This window comes from Syngnathus leptorhynchus, chromosome 12 (assembly GCF_054491065.1).
Source record: "Syngnathus leptorhynchus isolate UIUO chromosome 12, UIUO_Slep, whole genome shotgun sequence".
Taxonomy (NCBI): domain Eukaryota; kingdom Metazoa; phylum Chordata; class Actinopteri; order Syngnathiformes; family Syngnathidae; genus Syngnathus; species Syngnathus leptorhynchus.
The window spans coordinates 3,769,731-3,780,612 of record NC_141206.1 but is presented as its reverse complement, the minus strand read 5'-3'; the positions used below and the strand labels follow the sequence as shown (position 1 = coordinate 3,780,612).

The 10,882-nt window shown below is 37.6% G+C and overlaps 2 protein-coding genes across 3 annotated transcripts; one reads left to right on the top strand and one right to left on the bottom strand.

Annotated features, from left to right (window-relative positions):
* Positions 1-4,562, top strand: spp1 (secreted phosphoprotein 1). The gene is made up of 8 exons (XM_085926611.1): positions 1-143; positions 968-1,037; positions 1,356-1,400; positions 1,481-1,555; positions 1,651-1,716; positions 1,804-1,939; positions 2,376-2,695; positions 3,917-4,562. Exons 2-8 carry the CDS (start codon positions 984-986, stop codon positions 4,205-4,207), a joined length of 987 nt encoding a protein of 328 aa, XP_085782737.1. The 5' UTR covers positions 1-143; positions 968-983; the 3' UTR covers positions 4,208-4,562.
* Positions 4,563-5,853: 1,291 nt separating this feature from the next.
* Positions 5,854-7,459, bottom strand: LOC147047888 (uncharacterized). Of its 2 annotated transcripts, none has more exons than XM_085926598.1 (3): positions 7,366-7,459; positions 7,147-7,219; positions 5,854-6,895 (listed from the first exon to the last, which is right to left on the bottom strand). In XM_085926598.1, the coding sequence occupies exons 2-3, from the start codon at positions 7,204-7,206 to the stop codon at positions 6,266-6,268; spliced, it is 690 nt and encodes a 229-aa protein (XP_085782724.1). In that variant the 5' UTR covers positions 7,207-7,219; positions 7,366-7,459; the 3' UTR covers positions 5,854-6,265. The 2 variants fall into 2 exon arrangements, with proteins under 2 accessions (XP_085782724.1, XP_085782725.1); XM_085926599.1 differs by having other exon boundaries at positions 7,395-7,428.
* Between the last annotated feature and the right edge of the window lie 3,423 nt (positions 7,460-10,882).

Sequence of the window (10,882 nt, the reverse complement as noted above, 5' to 3'; positions counted from 1 at the left end):
CCTGATTGGCTGCTGACAGAAGCATGCAGATAAAAAGGCCAGCGGGGAGACTGCAATAGCATCACAGGGCAGCGCACAGCATCCAGGGAACATACTACAATCAAACCTCACCAGTCTTCACTCTTCCTGCTACTCCAAACAAGGTTAGTATAAGTTCATAAAATATGAATGACAAAAGGGAGTGTTTGGGAGAGACTGTGGTTTGATGGAGCTAATAATTATTTGCAATGTTTTGCTTTTAATAGCTGCAAGAACATGTAATGTAAAACATCTGGAATGTAGTAGTAGGATTAGACTCGAAGTGAATTGCATGTTACTGGATAATTGTACCCCCAGCAAATAGTTGTGAATGATTGGGTAAATGGGTTAATTTTATTTGAGCATTGTATAGTTACACTCTATTCTTAAGATTAAATTCCCAAATAATTCCCCAAATGTTCATTTTCATTTATGCAAGATGTTGGGAGATGCGAGGCAGTACACCTGATTTTCCCCTCACAGTTCCCCATCCAACATCTTTAGGGGGAATAAAGAGAATTGATCAACAGCAGTGTCTTGCTTCTGAGACGGAGTGGTAGAAAATTCCTTCGACTTGTTGGAAAGCAAAAAAAAAACAAAAAAACATGACTTTGGGTTGAGCGGCAACAGATTACTAGGCATGGTTTTGGAATGAGATGTTAGTTTTTGCTCTGTATGTCTGCTTGGGTGGGTGTAGTGCTTGGCCGTTCAGTTGTTCCCATAATTTCGGGTCTTGTGGTAGATGCAATTTAATTTGAACTTGCCATTTATCTCTTTACATGGTGTATTTTCAACATTGCTAGAAATTACATAGTCAGAGTCCAAACAACAGAGATGAGTCAACAGTCAAGCCCAAAATTAATCACACCGCTGGAGTTATTGTTTTAAAACTGTATTTTGTTGTTTCAATTCAACATGAGTGCTTTATATTTTTCTTTTGTTCTTCAAGACACCAACCAGACACGATGAAAGTGGCATTTGTTTTTGTTCTGCTCTTTGCTGCAGTTCTCTGCCGACCAGTGAGTTTCCTCTTTGTTTTCTTTCAAATGCATTTGTATGTCAGGAATTGGAACCCATGTTTTTGTCTTAGTAGAGTTATGAAACATGACAATAACTTGGTGCGATTGCATGGATTAAGAAATACTAGGACTAACCAGCCAATCAAATTAAAGCAAAATTCTTTACTTCTCACTTTGCATGATACCAGTAAATATTTAATACGCTGAGATTTTTTTTTTCCTCTCTCAATCTCACACAATTTTGCTATTCCAGTTAATTATTTCTATATACTACAAATATAGTGTGGTTTGTATTAATTGTGATTGTTTTCTTCTCAGGCAAAAAAATATTCTGACAGCTCGGCGGAGAGTTCTGAAGAAGTGGTGGGTGTAAAGTCCGACAGTCATACAGGGTGACAGAGAGAAAATGCAACCTCCACGTTGATTGTTCATATTGTCCACAGGTCAGACGATTTGGAGCGTCACTCTTCAGGAAAAAGATGGCCCAATTGACTCGCTTCCATGTGTCACCATTCAGGGTACAACATTTCTGCAATTCAAACTAAAACGGACAATTTTATATATGTTTACTTAGATCAAACATTGGAACTCATCGGTACGAATGTTTTTACAGCTGTTCCAGAATTTTTTAGCACCTATTGCTATGGGTTCAGATGAGAGCACTGATGGTTCTAAGGAGGTAAGACATGAAGAATACATTAAAATGTTTGTATATAGTGTCAAGACGGTTTATTTTGTATAATTGTGAATCTTTGGATTTCAACAGGCAGCGGTCGAGAGTCCAGCTTTAATCAATTTTGAAACTACAGACGATGCTGCAACAGACACACCCTCCGTTGACAACCAAGATGAACCAAGTAAAGATGATGATGATGATGATGATGAAGAGGAATCAGAGGAGAGTGTGAGTAGTTAAAACAAATCCTGTCTTTACCTGTCATATGGAGTTCCACAGGGTTCTATTTTGTGGCCCTTGCTGTTCTCATTTTATTTGCTGCCCCTAAGCTCCATCCTATGAAAACACAGTAACTATTTCTATTTACTGCCATGGGGATGACAATCAGCTCTATGTCCCGCTGAGCAAAAAGAATGATTTCTCCTATAAGCCACTGTTGTCTTATCTGGGAAAATCAAAGTCTGAGTGGCACTAAACTTCTTAAATCTCGAAAGATAAGTGAAACCTTGGGGTTTGGTCACAGGGTTCCTGTACTGTTCCTGTGTTGAACTAAAGCCAACAGTTTTGAACTTGCGTTTTTAATTGGACGGTGCACTTGAATTGGTTGTTGTTGTTAAATCCTTTCATGTTGATGTTTGATTTGTCCCTCCAGGAAAGTGAAGAGGAAGACGAGGAAGACGAGGAAGAGAGCTCAGAGTCGGGCGAGTCTTCCACTGTTGCTCCCGAGACAGTAACTCCTGTAATTGTGACCGAGGAGCCCCTGTTGCCCACCATTGTCACAGACACAGATTCGGGCCGCGGTGACAGCATGGGAAGATACCCCAGCGAGTACAAGAGCTATGTTTACGCGGAGGAGAAGACCTACCACAAGGCTCCTTCATCTTACAAGTCCTATGAATATGTTGACACAGGCAAAAAATCGGGCTATGACATGCCCATTGACAATGAGGTGGAGAAGTCACCAGAGGTGTACAACAGTGAGGTCAGTTGTATATATTTTATTATATATATTATAATATATATATTATTATATTATATCATATAATTTTTTGTTGCATTATGTTTTTATGGACATTCAGGTCTGACTCATTTCAGATTTAAGGGGAAAAACAATCAAAGCATAAATTATACATCTTCATAAAACCAAGAGCAGCAAAAAAAAAAAAAAAAACCTTTGTGGCAAGGGGGATAACTTATTCCCCATTCGGCTGGTTATATCCGTAAAGTGGTGGTTATATTTACAAGCCCTCAATATCCTGCAAGGTCCGATTATGTTTTTGTGGTGTAAGACTTGAAGCTTTTTCCCAGTCAAAAATGTTTTGTACTGTGATCAGACAACAGAATATCAGTGTCACATTGGAAACACACAGAGACACAAAGCATGTCTCAGTTTTAGTTGTTATTTATTTATTTTTTATTTTCAGAGGTAGCTAAATGTAATTTGAGTGTCTGGAAATTCTTTGATTTAACACCAGTTTATACAACATAACACTTTGCCAAGACCACCATCGATGTTGCGTGTGCTCTGCAAAACCAAAGTAAGCCAATATTGCAAAAACTGTAATGCCCCGGGTGCAAACTTTCAAAGGAAGAAAACAAAATACAGTAGTTGAAAAACTCAGGGGCATAATTTAAGAAAATCCAAATTACAGCGTTTCAGTTGGCGCCTTGACATTGCCGGTTGGATTATTCCCTTCTTTAAATGAGTCCTGGTCCATCTGGCAGTAGCCAGTCTTGAGGTGTCCTGAATTGGACTATTCCGTCTAAGCCTGCATGTTTGCGTTAAGTCTTTAAGTAAACATAGAGATGTCCTCAATTAACATAATGTGACATGTTATACACGCTGACTCTGATGTCTCACTTATATATGGCAACAAAAAATCCAACTGCCTTAAGTATAGGTTAATCGAAACCTTGCATATATAAAAAAACAGACATCCTATCCATTTTTACACACAGCATGTAAGGCAGAAAATAGCCGACAGTCCTGAAATTAAAGCCACGGCCTTTCAGTGAACCATCGGCAGCCCAAAGCGACACTAAATCTTTAGTATAGCCAATGCAATGGTGTCTGACAAATTCTGGCAGCCTCTGTGTACAGAGTTCCTTTCAATACCATAAATGTTTACTAAAGTATACCTCGCACCAAAGTCTTGTATTTATTTTGTAAGCTGTAATAAAGCCTTCCATCTCCTTGTTTCAGATTTATCAGGGGCACTCTAACATACTGGAGGAGGACAGCAGCACTCCCGAGAACCAGGAAGTTCTTCCAGTAGAGGAGGAGGAGAACGATGGCACAAACGATAGCGGAAGCTCCACAGATGTGGAAGAAGAGGAAGAGTCTGAAGACGAGCAGAGCAGCGAGGAGGCTACATCCACACCCGGGGCTGCTGACAGCGATTCTGATGAGAGTGACAGCATGGAAAGTGACTCAGATGAGCAGGAGATGAACCCCGAAACCACTGACATGCCTGCGGTCATCACTGCCAAATAAGTCGTCCAGAAACTCAGGTGGTGCCCCTCATAACGGTATAAGGGGTTCATGGCCCATTCTAGTTCATCTGTCCACTTTGGAGACACTTTCTACGGGAGGGACCAAGAGAACCAATGTTTGTTCCTATCCTATCAATTATTGTCTGAGTTGAGAAAATGTTTTTAAGCTAATTGGCACAACATTATTTGTCTGATTCAAACAGGAACTGTTGAATTCTGAATGAAAAGATCTAAAATTGTAAATGTTGATGACAAAATAAGATTAATCAGGAGGAAAATGTTTGACTTAGCACAGCAGGGAGTTAAATCAAAATCCAAGGGGCGCATTCAAGGTAACATGTACTTGCATGCAAATATGGGTCATTATTTCAAAAGCATTATGACTTTGAATCCATATATTTGCCTCATGTGGGCTGAAAATTGTTGCTTGCTACATTATAACATCTGCTGGTGTCTTCAATTCTTTACATGACATGTGGCTGCACCCCATGTCAATTGTAATGTATTATTTTGTACCATTTCTAAAATATAGATAAAATTATTTTAATTAAATCCACCCTGCATATGACTTATTTTGCTCCAAATGGTAAAAGGAATTATTATTTTGCTCACATAGAGCATATTGAATCATTAGATTGATGAAGAAATGTCAAAAAGGCACAGAATTAGTGCAGAGATCATGAACGACTTCCTATCACCAAGAAAATATAATTACCAATTGGAAATGATAAAAGAAAAGTGGCATCATCTCAAAACGAACAATCTCAACCATGAGTGGTTGCCAACCTTTTTGGTTTTGTGTACCTCAAACGTTTTTGGCATACCACAAATACCCCAAAAGTAGAATGTAACACAACTGATAAAACGAAAGTCATTTAATTTTGTCTCCTCAATTTGAACATTTAATTCTCCAGCATTTCCTTGTTTTTAAATAAAATCATAAATTAAATTAATATTGTCCTGAAAATAATATAATTTGACATCTAAATAAATAATACACAACCTTTTTTGTATATAATCTTTGCAACATTTACTACAAAAAACTGAGATCCTTTAAATAAAATTTCGATCTCTTTGTGTGTCTTAACATGTGAAGAAATTGACAATAAAGCTGACTTTGACTTTGACAAGGCATTTTAACTTCCAATATCACAAACAAAACAAAAATAATATTCAACCCCACAATCAAACTTTTACTTTCTTTTTATGAGCCACACCTATATGATAACAGATTTGCATATAACATTTGCATACACGCAATTAAAAATTGGATGTCTGGATGTGTCTTTAATTTATGCCTTCTCCCACTAGATGTCATTAGACACTTTAAAAACTACCATCTTGCAATAGACTGAGCAGACACAACTTAAGGGCACGTCTGCACAATCTAGTGAGAAGAACTGCAAGAAATGAAGTTCGGACCGTATACAATTCTATAATGGCTTGTCATTGTTGCAATAGAGAGGTTTTTTGATACAGTTGCTGCTTTTCGGTTGGATCTGAGCTTGTGTTGGAGAGTACTAAAGTGTCCGGCAATTGTGCAGAATTCAAAGTACTTGTTTGATGACGTAATCAGTGTGACCACTGTAAAGTACACATATGTCAAAAAGTAAATATCTTTACCAATGCAAAATTGTTGTACTACGGTCTCACTATACTGGCACTTGTGAGAATGTTGCAAGTGTGCCTTAGTCTTAGACCAGTGTGTGCTTTCATTTTTTTCATCACATGCATTGTGCAAGTGACCCATTTTTTTTGTGACAAAACAAACATGTCGACATCTTTTTTCTTTATATTGTTTTTATGGAACACAACATTTAGTTTTGGTACTTTAGATGTACAGTATGATGGTATATGTGTAAAGAGTGGCAATACATCTTATTCATTCAAACAGTTGATATAAATAAATAATAAGTAGAAATAATATTATTATCCTGATTTGTTGGCGACTTTAACACAGTGTGTTTATTCTAAAACACAACGATTCCAATCAACTTTGAGTCCACAATCATACCATTTTTAATTATTGTATATATTTTTTGTTTTGCGTGCTCCTTGTTCAGTTGTCTCCTCTTCTTTCAGTGATATGAGCCTCTGTGGAGACACTATTGCTTCCGGTCACATCTCCAGCAGGTGTGGTCGTCCCTGGTTCATTTGAGCTTGTGGTGGCGGGTTTGGGCGTTGGGGTGTTTCTGTCTTCTGCGGTGGGATCTGTGACAGGAACCTCCTCAGAGGATTCCTCAGAGAACTCTTCGGAAGACTCCTCAGATGATTCCATGGAAGACTCCTCAGAGGAGTCCTCAAATGACTCCTCAGAAGACTCCTCGGAAGATTCCTCAGAGGAAAGCCCAGTGGATCCCTCTGATTTGTTCGGTGTCTCCTCAGAGGATTCTTCATATGACTCATCAGATGACTCCTCAGAGGATTCTTCAGATGACTCCTCAGAGGATTCTTCAGATGACTCCTCAGGGGATTCTTCAGATGACTCCTCTAAAAAGTGTGGCTGTGGCATCTCGGACGGCACCTCAATGAATTTCTCGGACAACTCACTGTCGGAGGCGACTCTGGACTCTAATGAGTCACGAGACTGAGCCGACTCGGAAGAAAAACTCAACTTGTCCATAGCCAGTAATTCATGCTCGTGATTATTTTCTGTCATCTCAGCATCCCGATGCCAGCTCTCATCAACCTTTAGAGAGAACATCAACAATCACCATTTTATAAATGCTATTTTTTAATTAGAAAGACAGCGATGTTCAAAATGATTTGCTAACAAAGTATATTGGTTTTACACACCCATTTTTGATTCAAAAAATATTATAAAATTACACTAGGTATACAAAATGCATCAAATAATGGTATCAAGTCTGGTATTTGTGAAAAAAAAAAACCCCAAAAATAAAACACAGTTGAGTGAGCAGTACAAGAATGCAGCCTTACTGGTTTAGCAGATGCTGCAGCAAGAAGTACAACAATCAGTGAAAATGCTGGAAGATTCATCTTTAATTGGTTCCTGCAAATAAAAATAATGTTACAAAATCACAGTACATATAACCAAAAACCATCATAAAACAATGCCGTACTTATATACAAAACATGTCACTACAGGGGTTTTAGGAAATATTTGATACAAATAATATTTAATTGTAATAGATTTACCTTTTTCCCTATGATACCAGAACAGTCACCTAGATATTTCAGTTCTCTAAGACCTCTGTGTTGAGTCCAAAAAGATGTGGGAGTGTCATTTGGGATGATCTGATGCTTAAGTATGCTGTGCAGAGAGGTTGGGCAGGGCTATTGTGCGATTTGTGGACAGGATTGAGTAAGAGAAGGTTACCTGCAGCCGGGGAGCAGGGGAGGAGCAAGAAAGCCCGGACAACACAAAATGTAGATTTGTTTTTTCAGTTGCACTTGGCAGTTTTTCTGGTTCAGGGTAATGCCATGCGCTTTAGGAAACATCTGAATACTAAACTATGATTGTATGATTTGAAATTACCTTCAGCTCACTGGAATTTGTGTGGAATGGTTTGTGACCTCGTGGATGGCATCTGCATAAAATATTGTGTTATGAGTGAACTTTTAAGACATTGTTGGATTCTTTCATTTTTTGCTTTAACCCTTTGTTGTTCAATTGGGACTTTCATACGTATGTGCATTGAGAAATGTATCATGGAAAATGAAATATAGTAAGAAAGAGCATGTATTTTGCAGGTATGCGTGTATTTTGTCCATTTTTGAGATTTGTTTCATACATCTGGTTAGTGTGTGGTGCTATGCGGCTCACAGTACAACTGATGGAAAAAATGACTGTATTTTCTAGACTATAAATCGCTACTTTTTGGATTCGTTTTGAACCCTGGGGCTTAAAGTCCAATGCGGCTTATTTATGGATTTTTCGCAATTTTTATGATCTTGTATGATTAGTGCATATTCTGTTATAAATGAAAATTAAATGTTATAGTCCAGAAATTAAGGTAGACTGAATTCCATCCATCCATTTTGGGGTTAATTTAAACGTATTAGTTCTCCCTGTAGTATCTAAATTACTCTTGCTAAGACAATCTAAATGATGCCAACCTCATGGGAGCAGTTTGGGGAAGGCCCTTTTCTGTCGTAGTCCATGTCCCAGCACTAAAAATGAATGATGTCATTGTTTTTCATTTCTCTGCATCAATTTCTTAATTGGGCATTTAATTTGTTCGAAATAAGTGGGTTAATATGGGAAAAGCAAGCAGCAACTAATGTTTGCCTTCTTTGTTTGCTGTCGTGCAGATATTCCATAAGTAAAGACTTCTGAAAAAGTCAGCAGTGGGTGTTTGGCAGGGGATGATAGTCGGATTTCAGTGCTTTTGGCTCGGCTGATCTGATAACTGTGAAGTTTGTCATGGCGACGTTGTAACTGGGGTACTGTATGAAATATAGTGTTTGATGAAATGAAGAATTTATTCATCATTTAGGCAGACTGAGTGGCAGCCTGTGGAATTTTACAGGGGAGTAAGAGTTTGATAAGTGTGTACGTGTACGTCTGTGTGACACAACTGTGTTACTCCAATAGTGAAATCACGACTGAAACGTTCCTCTTCCTGTTGCTTCAGCGTGAATCATAAAGAGGATATCATTAAAGAGCTTTCAAGGGAAACAAAGTCACAAAATAGTTGCATGCAATGTATTATATGGGTTCATATCTTATTGGTAGAAATTCAGCAGTAGGGTCTGCGACATGGAAAATATAACAGCCTTGCGGTTAACAGCAGAAAGATTTCCATTCTAAAGGAAACACACACAGTACCATGAACGTTGTTGTAGTCCAATGTAGGGCTATAACTAACGTTTGATAGAATAAATTTAAATCTGACAAGGTCTCCAACTCGTTATTGATTAATTGCATAAAACAATTCATCGTTGCTCCTCTATCCCAATGTGCGTTGTCATCAGAATGAAAATATTTAAGGGGCCATGGATTTCCCAGCTCTGTAAAACTCACTAACTCCTCACGTGGATTACAAAGAAACGACTAATCCAATGATGACATGATGGCATTCAATAATATAAAAGTCACAAAAAATCTACGCATAATATATATATATATATACATGAAATTTATTGTTATCATAAAAAACAGTAACTAAAGACATAATCTTTAAAAGTTCAGACTCTGATTGATTGTAAATGTGTTTGGTAATCATAAAGGTAATGTTGTAGCATTTGGCAGAGTATCAAATGATTTAAGAATACCGCATCCATAAAAACTGAAATGAAAACTGTATGTATGTCTAAAAAATTTCACCGAGATGTGGGGTGGCCATGGCTATCCCTGCGTACCATTTAGCTCTGGCCCTGATATGGTGGACAATCTCTTTGGTTTCGCTTTCTTCCCTCAAGGGTTTTCTTGGCAAAATCTGTTCCACGGTGACTGCAGACTTGCTTGGGTGTAACTTGTATAACAATTGACTTCTTAAGACAAAAAATATTGAGCCAACAGCCCCTACAACAATTGACTTCTTATGACAAAAATTCATGAGCCGCCACCCACTCATTTGTTTTTGGTTAATGACGAACGCATTGGACCACAACAATGTTCATAGTATTGTGTGTTGATAATTAATAAATAATAAATAATTACTCCGCCTCACTCCTCGCTGGTTATGAATACAGCTCTGTAGTACGTTGGCAAAAAAGGTGTGGGTTTTTTTTTTTTTTTTGTTTTTACCCAACACCTATGACGTCCGGGCATTACGTGCAAAGTGTTGTGAAAGTTGGCTATTTACGGTAGGTGAACCATTGTCATCCTCATGATCAAACAGACATCCTGTACACATCATATTTTGAACATAACCACTTCCTCTTGCCTAAAATGACCTCGATTCACATGTCACACTCCCTGTTATAAGTCTCTCCAAACTAAAAAATCTTTGGCTTCATGTATTATATTGATATTTATTATATTGATTATAATGTGGTTAATAATTGTTTAATAATTGTGGTTAATAAATTACATACAGTAACTTGCCACTTTTTTTTATCTTTTGCAAATAAAGCACTTTTTACAGTACCTATATATAATGATGGGTTCTTTCCTAGTAGTTTATGAAATAGATTTAATCATGTTGAGAGAAGTAACTTATTTTAATGGTTATGGTTTTCTCAAATAAACCCCCACAGTAAACCCAGAAATACCTTTCATCTGACAAACGTGAAAATTAACCAATGAAAATTCAACATTACATTTATTATTTCAAACACATGAAACAGGCCAGAGGAAAAAAAAAATGGAATATATATATATTTTTTTAACTAAAAAATAGTTTTGTCGTTTGCTCAGAGGTATACAGCATCCGTCTGGATTGACCTGAAATAATCCGTTTCCCTGGTATTGCAAAAATATAATTTGGTGATGAGTGACATCTAGTGAAAAAAAACGGGAAATAGATTCTGATGAGGCGTAGCAGGAGCGAGCGAGAGAGAGAGAGAGAGAGAGAGAGAGAGAGAGAGAGAGAGAGAGAGAGAGAGAGAGAGAGAGAGAGAGAGAGAGAGAGAGAGAGAGCAAATATTAGGGGAATGAAAGGAGAAATTACATCAATAATTCAGACAGTGACTGGCAGTTTTATATTCATAACATCAGCCAAAAGAGGGCAGCACGCCCATTCAAAGCATTACAATTGCATTTATCAGT

What these genes read in the sequence shown, in the direction of transcription:
- spp1 (XM_085926611.1), top strand. Translation starts at nt 984, where the DNA reads ATGAAAGTGGCATTTGTTTTTGTTCTGCTCTTTGCTGCAGTTCTCTGC. An exon ending in TCCATGTGTCACCATTCAGG is followed by an intron (nt 1,556 to 1,650) that starts GTACAACATTTC and finishes ATGTTTTTACAG; the next exon opens with CTGTTCCAGAATTTTTTAGC. An exon ending in TGAAGAGGAATCAGAGGAGA is followed by an intron (nt 1,940 to 2,375) that starts GTGTGAGTAGTT and finishes AGGAAAGTGAAG; the next exon opens with AGGAAGACGAGGAAGACGAG.
- LOC147047888 (XM_085926598.1), bottom strand. Translation starts at nt 7,206, where the DNA reads ATGAATCTTCCAGCATTTTCACTGATTGTTGTACTTCTTGCTGCAGCA. An exon ending in CTGCAGCATCTGCTAAACCA is followed by an intron (nt 6,896 to 7,146) that starts GTAAGGCTGCAT and finishes TTCTCTCTAAAG; the next exon opens with GTTGATGAGAGCTGGCATCG.